The sequence below is a fragment of the Dasypus novemcinctus genome, chromosome 12 (genome assembly GCF_030445035.2).
Source record: "Dasypus novemcinctus isolate mDasNov1 chromosome 12, mDasNov1.1.hap2, whole genome shotgun sequence".
NCBI classification, from domain to species: Eukaryota; Metazoa; Chordata; class Mammalia; order Cingulata; family Dasypodidae; genus Dasypus; species Dasypus novemcinctus.
In genome coordinates, this window is record NC_080684.1 from 6,653,544 (window position 1) to 6,666,869 (window position 13,326).

The window sequence follows — 13,326 nt, forward strand, 5'->3', positions numbered from 1 at the left end:
GTTAGGCTACTGTATCAACTCGGCCAGGTGACTGTGCCCAGTTGTTTGGTCAAGCAAGCACTGGGCTAACTGTAATACAAGGGCATTTATGGGCTTTAGTCACCATTGACTTTACTGCAGTGGTAAATCACAGATAGCTGATTACAATTATATCAACCAGGGAGATTGCCATCAGCAATGAGTGATGCTTAACCCGATCAGTTGAATGCCTTAAAAAGGGGAAGTGATTCCAGCATTGAGAGAGAATTTCCCAGCTCGTCTTTGGACAGCCAATATCTCACAGAACTCATCAAGAACCTTCCTTGGACTTTCATTGCGGTCCCTGATTGCAGCCTGCCTGTGGAACCTGGACTTGTGCATCCCCACGGCTGCGTAAGAGACTCTTATAGACTCGCGTACATTGACAGATCTCTCTGGTTGATTCTGTTTCCCCAGAGAACCCTAACTAATACAGTGCCTGACAGAGTAGGGACTAAAGAGCAACTCTAGCAACTAGTCTTTGTTATGGCATTCTACTCTGTGAGAGGGAAAAGCACGGTCGTTGCCTGGGAGTGAGGAGAGAAAAGGGTGTATGACAGAGGGCTTGAAGGTTTTCAAGTTTGGGAATGCCTGCTGAGGTTAAAGGGAGATGTGCTCACAGGGACTCGGTGCACTGACTCGAGAGCTGTGGCTAGAGACTAGGAATCTGTAGAGGCCTCGGTCGGCTGGGCCTGTGTCACTGTCGGGCAGTGCTCAGACCATGTGGTCATCGACGCAGAGAAAGTGGACAGCTGGGGTGGAGGGTGCCCCAGGATGGGGACAGGATGGGAGAATGTTAAGGTGTGGCAACAGGTGAGCTAAAATGCTTGACCATGGCATCTAAATGGGAAGGGATAAAATGACACACAGGGATTGTAGGTCTCTTGCGGCTAAAGCAACCGCCAACTCAAGACTTTTGACATATTCACTGGCAAAGTAGAATTGCTTCAATGGAGTCAATGATGAAACAGAGATTTCTAAAAGGACCCGAACCAAGAATAAGAAATTAAGACATTGTGCTGATGACTTTAATCCGTATTGAGCTTGGAAGATAATATAGGGTACGAAATGTTATATATTAATGACTATAAAGAGTATATTACATACTCTGAAGAAGCATAATTTGTAGGCCTGCCAAACTGATACTTAAAACCTAAGAAACCCAAAACCTTCATCAAATGAAGAAAACACAAAGCCACATAACTAGCTCAATAATTTAAAATTCTAACACTAACACTCAAGTAAAGTCTATAAACTTTTAGTATATTAGTTTTCTCTGGAGATATAATTACTTGAGGAAATTATGTCATTTCGAAAGGCAAAAATAAAAGATCCATGCAAGTACAGTTTTTCTAAACTGATTCATTTAATTTAAATATGATGCATTTACCTTTATATACAATATGTTTTATTCCTAAATTATTAACAAGATGCTTATTTCCAGGGTCTTAATCCATCAGGTATCATGAAATGAAACACAGTATGTTACTGTTAAAATATGTCATATGCCCGATGGGTATGGGGAAAGGCAGGAAGAGATGAGAGGTGGAGGCGTCTTTGGGACATGGAGCTGCCCTGGATGGTGCTTCAGAGGTAATCACCGGACATTGTAAATCCTCACAGGGCCCACTGGATGGAATGGAGGAGAGTATGGGCCATGATGTGGACCATTGACTATGAGGTGCAGAGGTGCCCAAAGATGTACTTACCAAATCCAATGGATGTGTCATGATGATGGGAACGAGTGTTTTGGGGGGGAGAGGGGGGGGTGGGGGAGTGGGGTTGAATGGGACCTCACATATATATTTTTGATGTAATATTATTACAAAGTCAATAAAAAAAAAAAATATGTCATATGCCAGCAAACTGAAATTACAACTTTTGTTTTACGTTGTAAACACTCTGCTCATTAAGAAATCCATCTGTTACCCTGTAATTTTTAACACTGTAATTAAATTAAAAATGATCTTGTTTTACAGTTAGAATGTAAATGTTGACATTAAAATGAAAGCAAGATGATTATTATCATGGTACAGAATCATAATGAACACAATCAATGGCTTGATTCACAGTTTTTCGGTTAACAACAAAGTAAACTGCTCAATCTCTGAAGACTGAGGTTTTCTTTAGATGTAATTATTAAACAAATGGTGCCTTCTAGCTCTTAAACACCATATATGTAAAAAACATTTAAGGAAATTTCTGTGATTGTGATATGCTAGGTCTCTCCCGCTACCTACAGATCTACTAGGCTGTTAGTATAACTAAAAATATATTTTGCATTTATAGAGCAGTTAGAGTAATCTATAGCAAAAATATTGTCATCTAAAAATTGTCTTCCAAGTCCTGGGAAACTAAAGTGCAAAGTTTTAATGCACAGGAGAGACATTTAACGTGTTTAACAAAAAAGAAGCAGATAAATGTGACTTATTTTGTATAATTCAGTTCAATACACATTTATTGAATTCTTACTATTTGCAAAGCACAACAACAGGCCTGGCAATACAGGTGATAAACGGTTTCTTTTTGAGCTTTTTCACAATTGCTCTATGAGGAAAGGGCTGGGGGAAAGTATTCAGCCTCCTGAGTGAATGTTATAAGGTTGCTCAGGTGTTTTTGCTCCGGCATGCTGTGGCACCTACATGTGTCCTGGTTCACAGAAGAATTAATAAGAACAGGGCAGGGACATCTACTGGAGATTCCTTTGATTATTTTTGGACCTGCTTAAGAAAGAACAATAAATAATTTAAAGCAAAGAAACAAACAAAAATAGCATGAAACAAAGGGGTGAAGATCCTTCCTATAATGCTAGGAGAAGCTAATTCACAATTAACTGGAAAGGATGTATTTATTTTAAAAATTACTAAATAAATTCCTACAAATATACATTGGAATCTGGGGAGAATCTGGATGTGTTTGGAAATGTCAGTTGACTAAACTTCCCACTGTGTTAAGAGTCTTTCATCAGAGTTAAGTCATGGGAAGTGGCATGGCCCAATGGATAGGGCGTCCGCCTACCACATGGGAGGTCCACAATTCAAGCCCCAGGCCTCCTTGACCCATGTGGAGCTGGCCCATGTGCAGTGCTGATGCGCGCAAGGAGTGTCCCCTGTGTAGGGGAGCCCCCACGTGCAAGGAGTGTGCCATAAGAAGAGCCACCCGGCGCAAAAAGAAAGTGCAGCCTGCCCAAGAATGGCACCGCACACACGGAGAGCTGATGCAACAAGATGACGCAACAAAAAGAGACACAGATTCCCAGTGCTGCTTATAAGGATAGAAGCATCACAAAAGAACAAACAGCAAATGGACACAGAGAGCAGACAAGGGGGAGAGGGGTGGGGATAAATAAATAAATCTTTAAAAAAAAAAAAAAACCAACATCAGAGTTAAGTCAAGCTAGGAAAGAGTTGAGATCCAATTGTTCTATCTTCATGATAACTGGAAGGCTCCAATCAGTACTGCTATCAAAGCAGACAGTGATTTGCAGACATTTTTCACTCACTGGAGTTTATTCTCAGGACAAGCTGCTGTACTGCTAGAGTTCACCTGGACCTACAGTGGCACCATAGTCCAATCAAGGGAAAATATTCAGAAGTTTTTTTTTTTCAAGTAAATAAAAACACTAACAATATCTCTGATTGTCCCCATTTCCACCCTCCGAGGAATGTATGAACCACACAGGTAGGGACTTTGAAAGGGATTTAAACAAACAGCAGAAAGCTTAGTACGGTTAGAGATGGAGCCAGCTGTAATGGCCAGGAGTGACCAGAGCATTGTGTGATTTGCTGGTCATCACATCATGACTTCAAAACGATGACTTTCCAGAAGAGCAGGAGGAAAAAAAAGATCTAACTTTTAAAAATCTTTCCAATACCAGGTGTGGATTTATTTTTTTAATTCTTCCTAATACTCTTCCTGTATTTATGTGTTGGCTTTGAGAAAGTTAAAGCTAGAAGAGTAATTTCATTGTAGGTAACCATGGAAGAAGACTGGTTGGCACTGGGGAGCTGCACTTCCCCTCACTGGCGGGGTCACTGCCATCCTCTCAGTGTTTGCAGGGAAGAGGAGAATCTCAATGCGTATCCTATGAAAGCCTCCAGCAGCCTGCAGGAGCTGAGACTTCAGGACCGAAGAACCTCATCCACAGGACCTAAGTCGGAAAGGGTGTCCCTTGAAGCCGCTTCCCACCACCCAGAAATGCACTTGACCCGTCATTAGATAATTTTGTGTTATCAAACTGAATCAAAATTTCAAAAATTAAACTTCTTTCAAGCTGTGTATGAATATATTTATTTGCTGAATACAACATGCAACAGTTAAGTACATGGATGCACTCTCTATATGAATCTTGGTTTCTCCAGACTCCTTGCTTCAATTTCCTCCTCTAATGAATGGGGACAACAATACCCACACCTTATAACGGTGCTAGAAGGATTAAGGAAGTTACTGTGTGTACAGCAGGTAGAATAGTGGCTGATGCACTATAACAACTCTATCAAGCTACCCACTCGTATTATTTTAAAAGAACAATGCATTGTCCCTGTTACCTGCTTTGAAGACTCAGAATCAATTCAGTGAAAAAACAGAAGCAGAGGAAAGTCCCAGATGTTCGTTCTAAACATTCATTTCATCAGTGGGTTAGACCTGAGACCACAATTGGAATGATGCTAATGTTCCAAGGTTGGCCCATAAAGTTCTATTTTCATCTGTCAGTTTGCTACCTATAGCATTAATATTCCTAGCCAGCATTTTGGATACCAGAAGAAAATTAGGTAATGTACAAGAGGAAAGAAACAAGAGCAATGAATTTCACACTAGAAGAAACAGTGTTCCTCTGGAATATTTTATCCCAATATGATTTCTCAATATTGTCTATAAAAGTGGTAACCATTTGCAAACTTAACAGAGGCTAAAATTTAAACTAGGAATGGTTATTTAATTTAGAAGCCGCCTTCCAACATATCACAGATTGTTTCAGTTGTGATGTTTCCACAGGCTTTTCAACCCAATGAGGTTTGTGCAAATACAAACAGAAAAGTCTCCCAAAAGTTTACATTCTGGGTGAAAGCAATCACCTACAACACAGGGCTGAAATGACCCACCCATTTCTGAAAGTAACAGAACAGTTCAGGCAATCTCAGACAATCTTCTCCTCATCAGAATACGGAGCATCCAGCCAGCCAGTTACTCATGCAAGAAATCTGAAGGACATCCTTGAAATTTTCTTCCTCAAACCAGACCATCAATCTGTCACTGATCTTGGTGAAATCCACCTCCAAAGCATATCTTAAATCTGATACTTTTCATCATCTTCCTAGTCCAAACTACTGTCCCCGTGGCCTAGATTAACTCAGCAGTAATTAACTTTCTCTCTCTACACAGAAGTGAATGGATCTCTTGGCTTGAAAACCATGTATTTTCACCCTGCATTAATGAGAAAATACTAAAAACGGCCAACATATTCTGGCTTACGCCAATACTCTTAATTTGGCTCTGTCCTCCTCAAGATGGCAAGTTCCCTAAGGGCCAGGAACAACTCTCCATCTTCTTCATTGTATCCCTACTGCCCAACAGCGCTTGGCTCACAATGTTTCCCCAATAAAGATTTGTTGAATAAATCATTTTTTAATAAAAAGATTTGCTAAGATTCCTACTACACTCAGATTGTATCTTTCTGACAGAAAAGTAAGCAAATCCTGTCAGTAAATTATTTGGTCTACGCAGTTTAAGTATTGACACAAAATTAGTTTGCCTTTTTTTTTTTTCCTTCTGAAACCATGATGTCTAAATGAGTTACTTCTACACAAGTCTTAGACAATAGGGAAATGTTACACCAAGTCAGAATAAAAGATCAACCACTGGAGTTTGTCTCTAACAATGATAGTAAGGGCTATTAAAAAAAATTTTTAGTTTAGCCAGATCTCTCAGACTGGTCATATCCTTTTCAAGTCTTTCTATTCTGAAGAATTCTTAATCTATGTGACTGTAGCTGAAATTACTGGAATTTCTGAGTGGAGCAGAGAAGCGTGGGAGTTTGCAGCTGTATACAATCTGCTTATCCGGGATAAATAATTACATCCTTGGGAGATCTTTCCAGAGCATGGACTCCAATCTGTGAATGAATGTAAGAAAATGGTACAACTGAATATTTATTAAATTTCGCATGCAGGATCATAAGAAAATGTGGTAAAATTTCCTCTACTCTTGGTTTTTAAATATATAAGCTTTTTCTGTTCAAATCAGAAAATTCGATGAGTTCTGTCCTGGAGATATTAAATGGTTTATTGTAGGTCTGTGAGACACTTAACTTCTCCCTTAGATGCAATCAGTGCTTCATATTTAACATATTGAATCGTATGGAGATGACATATGCGTATAATCTGCGTGATCTTTGCAAATGAAAAAAAACCAAATAATTTTAATTGATATAGAGCTCTAGATTACTTGTTGCAATTAAATTTGAACATGGGTTCAGTGCCCTAGAAATGAAGGGTATTATTTCCAAAAACTAAAACACTTATAAAACTCAAACTAATTAAAGTAGAAATCTACCCTACTTCCCCAATTGGATTGTTCAGTTCCACACTGAGAACAAAATGGATTTTAATATTTATATTAGGATAACATAACAATTTACATCAATGTAATCAAATTTGTTCAAAATTACCCTTTCTCTAAGTTTGCCGAATTCTCAAGCTAAACATTTTTCTAAGGAAAAAAGAGACAGGAGAGAGGAGAGAGGAGCGCAGATTATTAGGTGATCTGATTTAAGAGCTCTTTCCTCAAAGATATTAGCTATCTTTAATAGCATTATTAATAAATGCCATTTGAATGTTTAATAAATGCTAGTGTGTTCCATGACAGATGTATTACATATAAACTATTATTTCTTATAACAACCCTCTAAAAATATCACTTAGAAGTTCAGATGAGGAAAACTGGAGCTCAGTAATTTAAGGTAAATTATACAGCTAATAAATTTTGAAACCCAAGTATGACTTTCCCCAAAGCCCACGTACTGTCAACTTTGGTATCACAGCTACTTACTTATTTCTGAACCAAAATTTTCATACTATAAATATGAGCCAAAGATGTAAATACATATGTGAAATTTTATATTACATAGCAAGCTAGGAGCAGAGATGGGACTAAAAACATCACCTTCTGATTCCTAGCCCGAGATTCTTGCCATTAAGTTAAATTAGGGAGTATAACAGTATCGACCTAATTAGCATAGAAGTTAATAAAGCCAAGAGTACTTTGAAGGACAACCTTTCCCCAAAGTGGACTATATTTTCACAAGCAAAAGGTTGGACAATGAAGACGTACATTGCTTCATAGTAAGTCTGTGCTTCTCACCTTCAAGGTACCATCCCCTATTCCTCTTTCACCTTTTCTTCCTCTTCATGTTGACACTAGATCTCTTCATGCAGTCACTGCCCTGACCCAGCATCAGACTCTCCCTGAACCCTGCCCAGAGGTGGGATTCGTGTTCATCTGACTGCAAGCTGGTCTTCCAATTACCACCTGCCTCTGAATCCCTGTCCGTAGAGCCTTCTCACCTCTCAGGACACTCACTCATCCATCTATGTAATAAAATTTGTTCAAAATTACCCTTTCTTGGATAATCACCTTGGATCCCTTCCTTTAGCCCCCACCCACTTGTGATTACCCAGATCTCAAACTGCTGCTGACAGTCTACAAAGAGCATAGTTCTTCCACTTCTGTTCTGAACCTCCTTTAGCCAAAACAACTGCTAGTTCAGACTCACTCCTGTGGTCCCTGCTCCTCCTAGAGGGAGAATCTACTTTCTCATCACAACTAGCCCTTCTCACTTGTCCCGTCCTTTTCTGCAGAACTAGTCATGCCAGGTCATGAGTTAACAGGAACAAATAGGTCTATTACATGAAGAACATAATAAATGCTTTCTTCTCAGAGGAGATGGCAATCTTTCTTAAACTGACGTTGATTCTAGCGTTTTGGAAGGCTTTACTGAATCCATCACTGAAATCTCTAAAGATAGAAGAAGTAAAACTCTGACAGCATCATGCAGAAAATTGGATACAATCTCACAGCATGAGAAAATGCACTGCTGAGTGGGTATAATGCTAAATAATATTGGGACAATCTAAAGAGAGGAGCTGATGAGTCACAGGAATGCACAGTAAATGTTGCAGACAAATTAAGCAGCAGAAGACTCATTTTAGGAGGGTTCAGGGAAAAGACCAAAAGTGTAGGATAGAATTAAGATAGGAGAAATGTGTTTGCTCAAAACTTGAATCCAGGTTGTTGGAAATTTTGAAACTGCTGAACTGCTATTAACACACTTATTAAAAATTCTTGAACATCAACTTCAAAATATTTTACCTAAGTTCCCATATAACTTAAAAATAAAAGCCTCCTGAGAGAAAGTCTACTTTTAAAAATGACAGTAACTGAAGCACAGAATTTAAAAAGATTTGAGTTTAACTTCAAACTGTGATTATTTAATAGGGCATGAGTCTGTACAAGAAAAAAAATTTTTTTTTGGTACTATAATTTTCAAAAGCTTGATTGAAAATAATTTAAAGCTCTAGTATGTCTGCTTTAAGTCCCCAAATCTTACAGAGATCATCAATTTAAAAAGAACATGTCGGAGGAGATATTATAAACAATTGCAACTAAGAACTTGGAACAAATTATTCTGAATAATTTAACAGAAAAAAATATTTAGGCCATTTAGAGGCAAGAAAACAAGGGAATAGTTCGAATAACTTAAGAATTTAAATGGAGACTATTTGGAAAATAAATCTCTAGGCTTAAACAAATTAGTAATAAGAGCTAAATCACTTGGTTAATGCTGTTCAGATAAATACTATTAGGAATACAGAAAGGCTTTTTTATTAAGGTAAGGCAATTTTGGTAATTAAAGGTCAATTATCTACTTTAGGAGGTGTGCCGGCTTCACCCATGTGGAGGAAATGACCCAACTCCTTAACAAGATTACAAAAGGTGGCGGCTATAACAGGAGAGTGTGCAAATTTTGTTTCTATCTTAGGCAATGAGGAACAGACCAAGAAAAACAGGCTGTTTAGTGACCATCCTACAATGCTACCTTTTAACTCCATAGCTACGACCTGGCGAGGGCGGAGTCATACAGGAAGGGTGGCAGAGGAGGTCTCACGGAGGCAGAAGTAGGGTAGGATTGGGAAGGGTGGGGGAGGCAGAAGGGTCTGTAAGGAAGAGATGTAAGCCCTACGCCTCTAAATATACTTACCTCCTTAATATGGACTTCATCATGTATTCCAATGTTTTTATGTAATATGTGATATAACACGGGATCTATAAAAGTGGTGTTAGTCATAGAGCTTCTTCCGAGAGAAGAAAACACCTTCCTAACTTGCATCTTCCCCAATTGGCTCCATTCTCTCTCCCAAAGCCATCGCCTCCTCCATGGAGATATCCCGTATCTTCCAACCCTTCCATTTCTTCTCACCACCTGCTCAATTGGGATTATTCAGGGGGGAAAAAAAAAGACATGGAAAAGGATGCCACTGAGCAGGGATTAGCAGAAATGGGTGTGGAATCTGAAGAATCCATGGAGTAGAACAGCTGCTTGCAAGGGCTACTTTGACATTATGAGCACACAAAGCTTCCACGCAAACAGCACTTCACTCTCTTCCTCAACCCAGCTGTGTTTTTTTCAAACAAAAGTTATAAATGGCTTTGATTGCTTTTTATTTGAGGTTGAGGTAAGGGAGTAAAATTCCATTTGCATAGAAGCTGCATCTTCTCTCAAAGCCCTTGGATTTCAAAGAGGCCAGGACAGTGCTAAAATCAGTGGACCTGTGCTTCAATCCACATGTTGTCCTTTAGATACGTGCCTCTCTCATAACTGCAGTTTTAATAAATGCCAGTCTTATCTCAAGCAATACAGTGGATGACTACAGAACGCTTTTTTTCCAATCCACTGCTCACCTAGATGGGAGTAATTGCTCAGGTGAGAGTACATGATTATATTTAGGATGCTTTTAAAAATAAAGTCCAAATACCCTTAAACAAGGAAGGTAATCAAACTCAATTTTGCTCTCCTATTGTTGATTAATCTCTCGCTTGAGTTTCCTCTCTCTTCTCTTTCCTCTGTTCTCTTTATTTCAAGTAACTAATTTAATTTCTTCATGTTATAACCCACCATCCTAAAAATTCTTATAATTTTGTTTCTTTACTTCTTTCTTTTGTAGGCAGTTTCTTTGCTCCAGTCACACTCTACATTTCCTTACCCATTTAGTACTAATATGTGCTTTGCAAAGCTTTCTTAAAAACATCTAAAAATCTCCCAGTGCCCAAAACAATAAGAATACCTTAAAAAACCCTTCCTTAATGTTTGTTCCCTAAGAAGATTTCCCAAAAAGGGCGAGGGCTGAATAAGAGATGAGTTACTGTGTACTGAGAAAACTGACTGAATTGTACTCTTTCAAGAAGATAGATATAACATTAGCACTTTCAATAAAAACACCACCAGATGAAGGACTGTGTAGTTACAATAGATACATGTTGTCTAACAGCCTTCTAAGGCTTTACTTCATTTATGCTACTCTATTCTCAGCAAGAGCTGAGAAAAATCTAAAGGGCATCTCCTCCTTTCTGATTATGTAAAATGATCATGACTCAACAAGAGCAAATATTACCAGCATTTGCATATTCTGTCAAACATTAGCCTAGGTATCTTCACCTCTTAGAATGAATTTGCTTTTATTGGTTCTATCTAATGGGAATTATTGAGTCAGCTGAACAAGGACCACATTTATACTATATTCTATTTATACAATAAAATTTACCACCATATAATAATATCATATATAAAGTCTAATATAAATATGATTTTCCACTGGGAAAAATTCTGTGTAATATAACCGTTTTCTGAAATTAGAAACACAATTACATTTTACAGAGGAAAAAAAAACACCCTGTAAAATTACCAGTATAAAAAATGAGCACCAGTGCCACAGAAATCTCTATACTGTTTCTCTGAAATGAAAAGTCTAAATTTTCACTGCTTTTATTTTCTCCTTAAAATTGTATATATTACTGATCCTTCTTTCAGCAAAAAAGAAAGAGAGATTTAGTGATCTTCCAAGGATGATAGTAAGTCACTAGACCAGAAAATGCATTAAGAATCATGTACACTTAAGAAAATATTTGTATTTGCTTTTACAGATCACTCCTTACTTATTAAAGTGAGCATAAGTACATTTGAAGGATATATACCATATAATTATAGGATATCACATCCTATAGCTATGAGAAAACAAATTACACATTCTTCTCTGGAAACTGACATTCAGTTAAAAAAAAAAAAAGAAGAAAAGCAAGTTAAATAAAATAAATTAGAATTCACAGACTTCTTCTTAGCCTGCAGAGGTATGGCATAGTACTGTTTTGGGTTTGTTTTTATACAGTAAATGGGAGAATGTTTCATATCAGAAGGCCACAGATTTGTGGAGTTTTAACATTTTTTTTTGTGAGTTTGAGATTCTTAAGGATTAGTGAGGAAACAGATCACAAATCCCCCAAACCTTTTGACATTGTGGTTGGCTATCCATTTGCACTATGATTCTTCCTAGATATTTGGATTTTATAAAAAGTCAAGTGAATACAAATAAGCAAGATGAGGGCAAGTGAAGAAGGAAGGAAGGAGGGGAGAAAAGCTAGGGAAAAAATTTCTAGAGTTTGTATTCTGCCTTAGTTTGAACTGGAAAAAAGAAGATCATCCTATGAATTTGATATGAAGATGAAACATGATTCCAGAATTGAAGGTGAAGGTAAAAGATGTTATTATTAAAATCTCAATCACTATAAATGCATTAAACACATGGTATAAAAGGTGGAGCTATTATAGTCCCTCCTGACCCCAAAAAAGTAAAATACCTTTTTCAAAAAGTACTAAATCTAAGAATTAATAAAACCAAAAAGCAAACAACATATTTTCTCATTTCAATCTGTTCACTTCATCTTTTGAACATCTTTTAATGTGGCATATGACAGCTGAAATATAAATGATCCTTAACAAACATGTCAAAACTATTTGTTGCAAGAAAAATTTCAAGTAAGATTTTAGTATATAGCCATGTATCATGAATTCCAAACTACCAAAATAGAAACTGACTGAAGAGTTAACATTTCATTGTCTGAATTAAAAAATACTTACACTATTGGCTTTTCCAGGCGACTTCCCTGTGAACCAACAATCTCCCCCAATGTACAAAACACTTGTCCCAGAAAGTCCTAAAATAGATAAAAGGATTAAAGCTCATAAGTTCTCAAACTAGGTTTACACTAAACACTTTGTATATATTTGCATTGTCTTTGTTGCTGAAATACTGAATTTTTAAAATAATAAATAAGTTCAATATGTATTAATTATAGCATGTGATTCTCCCACAAAATTGCACAGTCTTTTGTGTTTTAAGCACAGCGCACGTTTATGTGAATTTTCAGATATTGCATTTCTTTTCTTTTCTGAACTAAAATGGAAAAGGAAAGTCCCATGTTTTGGATTCATAATTGGCTTGGGTCTGAATGTCCCTGTAACTGCTAAACTACTGGAGACCAATCGTGAGCACACGACATCGGCGGCTATTTCTCATAGACTTTTTCTTACAGAGGCAGCATGATACCATTGGTTCAAGCTGTGATAGGAAGTCACACAGCCAAGTGTCTATTCCAGCAGCACCACGTACTTGAAAGCAAGTACTAGAAACCTTCCTTACTCTGAAGCGTATTAGTCCCTCCCTTATAGAGCTGTTTTGAGGGTCACAGCGTTATTATATGAGTTAATGCTAGCACACAGTAAGTGCCTAAAAACAGGCATACTACATTATAAAGTTCATTAACACTCAACCAAATGACTTTTTTCAAGACTCAAAATAACCCTGCAAAATAAGAGGCCTGTTACTAACATTGCATTTCATATATAAAAAGAAACTAATAGTCTAGGAGGTTGATTTTCCATGTTTTAGACAATCAGTAACATCACAGAACCAGAACTAACCCAGATGTTCTGACTGTAGATTGATACGCTGCCTGAGAATTTAACACATCCGCACTTATCCACGAAATAAGGGCTCGATTTCCATCTGGATGTGTGGTCAAGAAAACATGGTTGTGTTTCAGTGAGAGATCCATACTTTTGTGTTTAGCCTGTAAATGATTCAAAGAACTGCCCTTGTCCTAAAGGAGAAGGTGGGAGATCACCATAAATTTTGGGGGCAGTGAACTATCCCAAGAGAATTCCTAAGAAGGATGGACAAGGGACTGACAGTAAAGTAA

The 13,326-nt window shown here is 37.6% G+C and overlaps 1 protein-coding gene across 1 annotated transcript in view; it reads right to left on the minus strand.

The window, feature by feature from the left end:
• The window catches only part of CPNE8 (copine 8), a 210,902-nt gene that overhangs the window by 111,310 nt on the left and 86,266 nt on the right, over positions 1-13,326 (minus strand). The window contains exon 6 of the mRNA XM_058307782.1: positions 12,206-12,282. Within this exon, the coding sequence (XP_058163765.1) occupies positions 12,206-12,282 (77 nt within the window). The remainder of the gene's footprint in view (positions 1-12,205; positions 12,283-13,326) is intronic.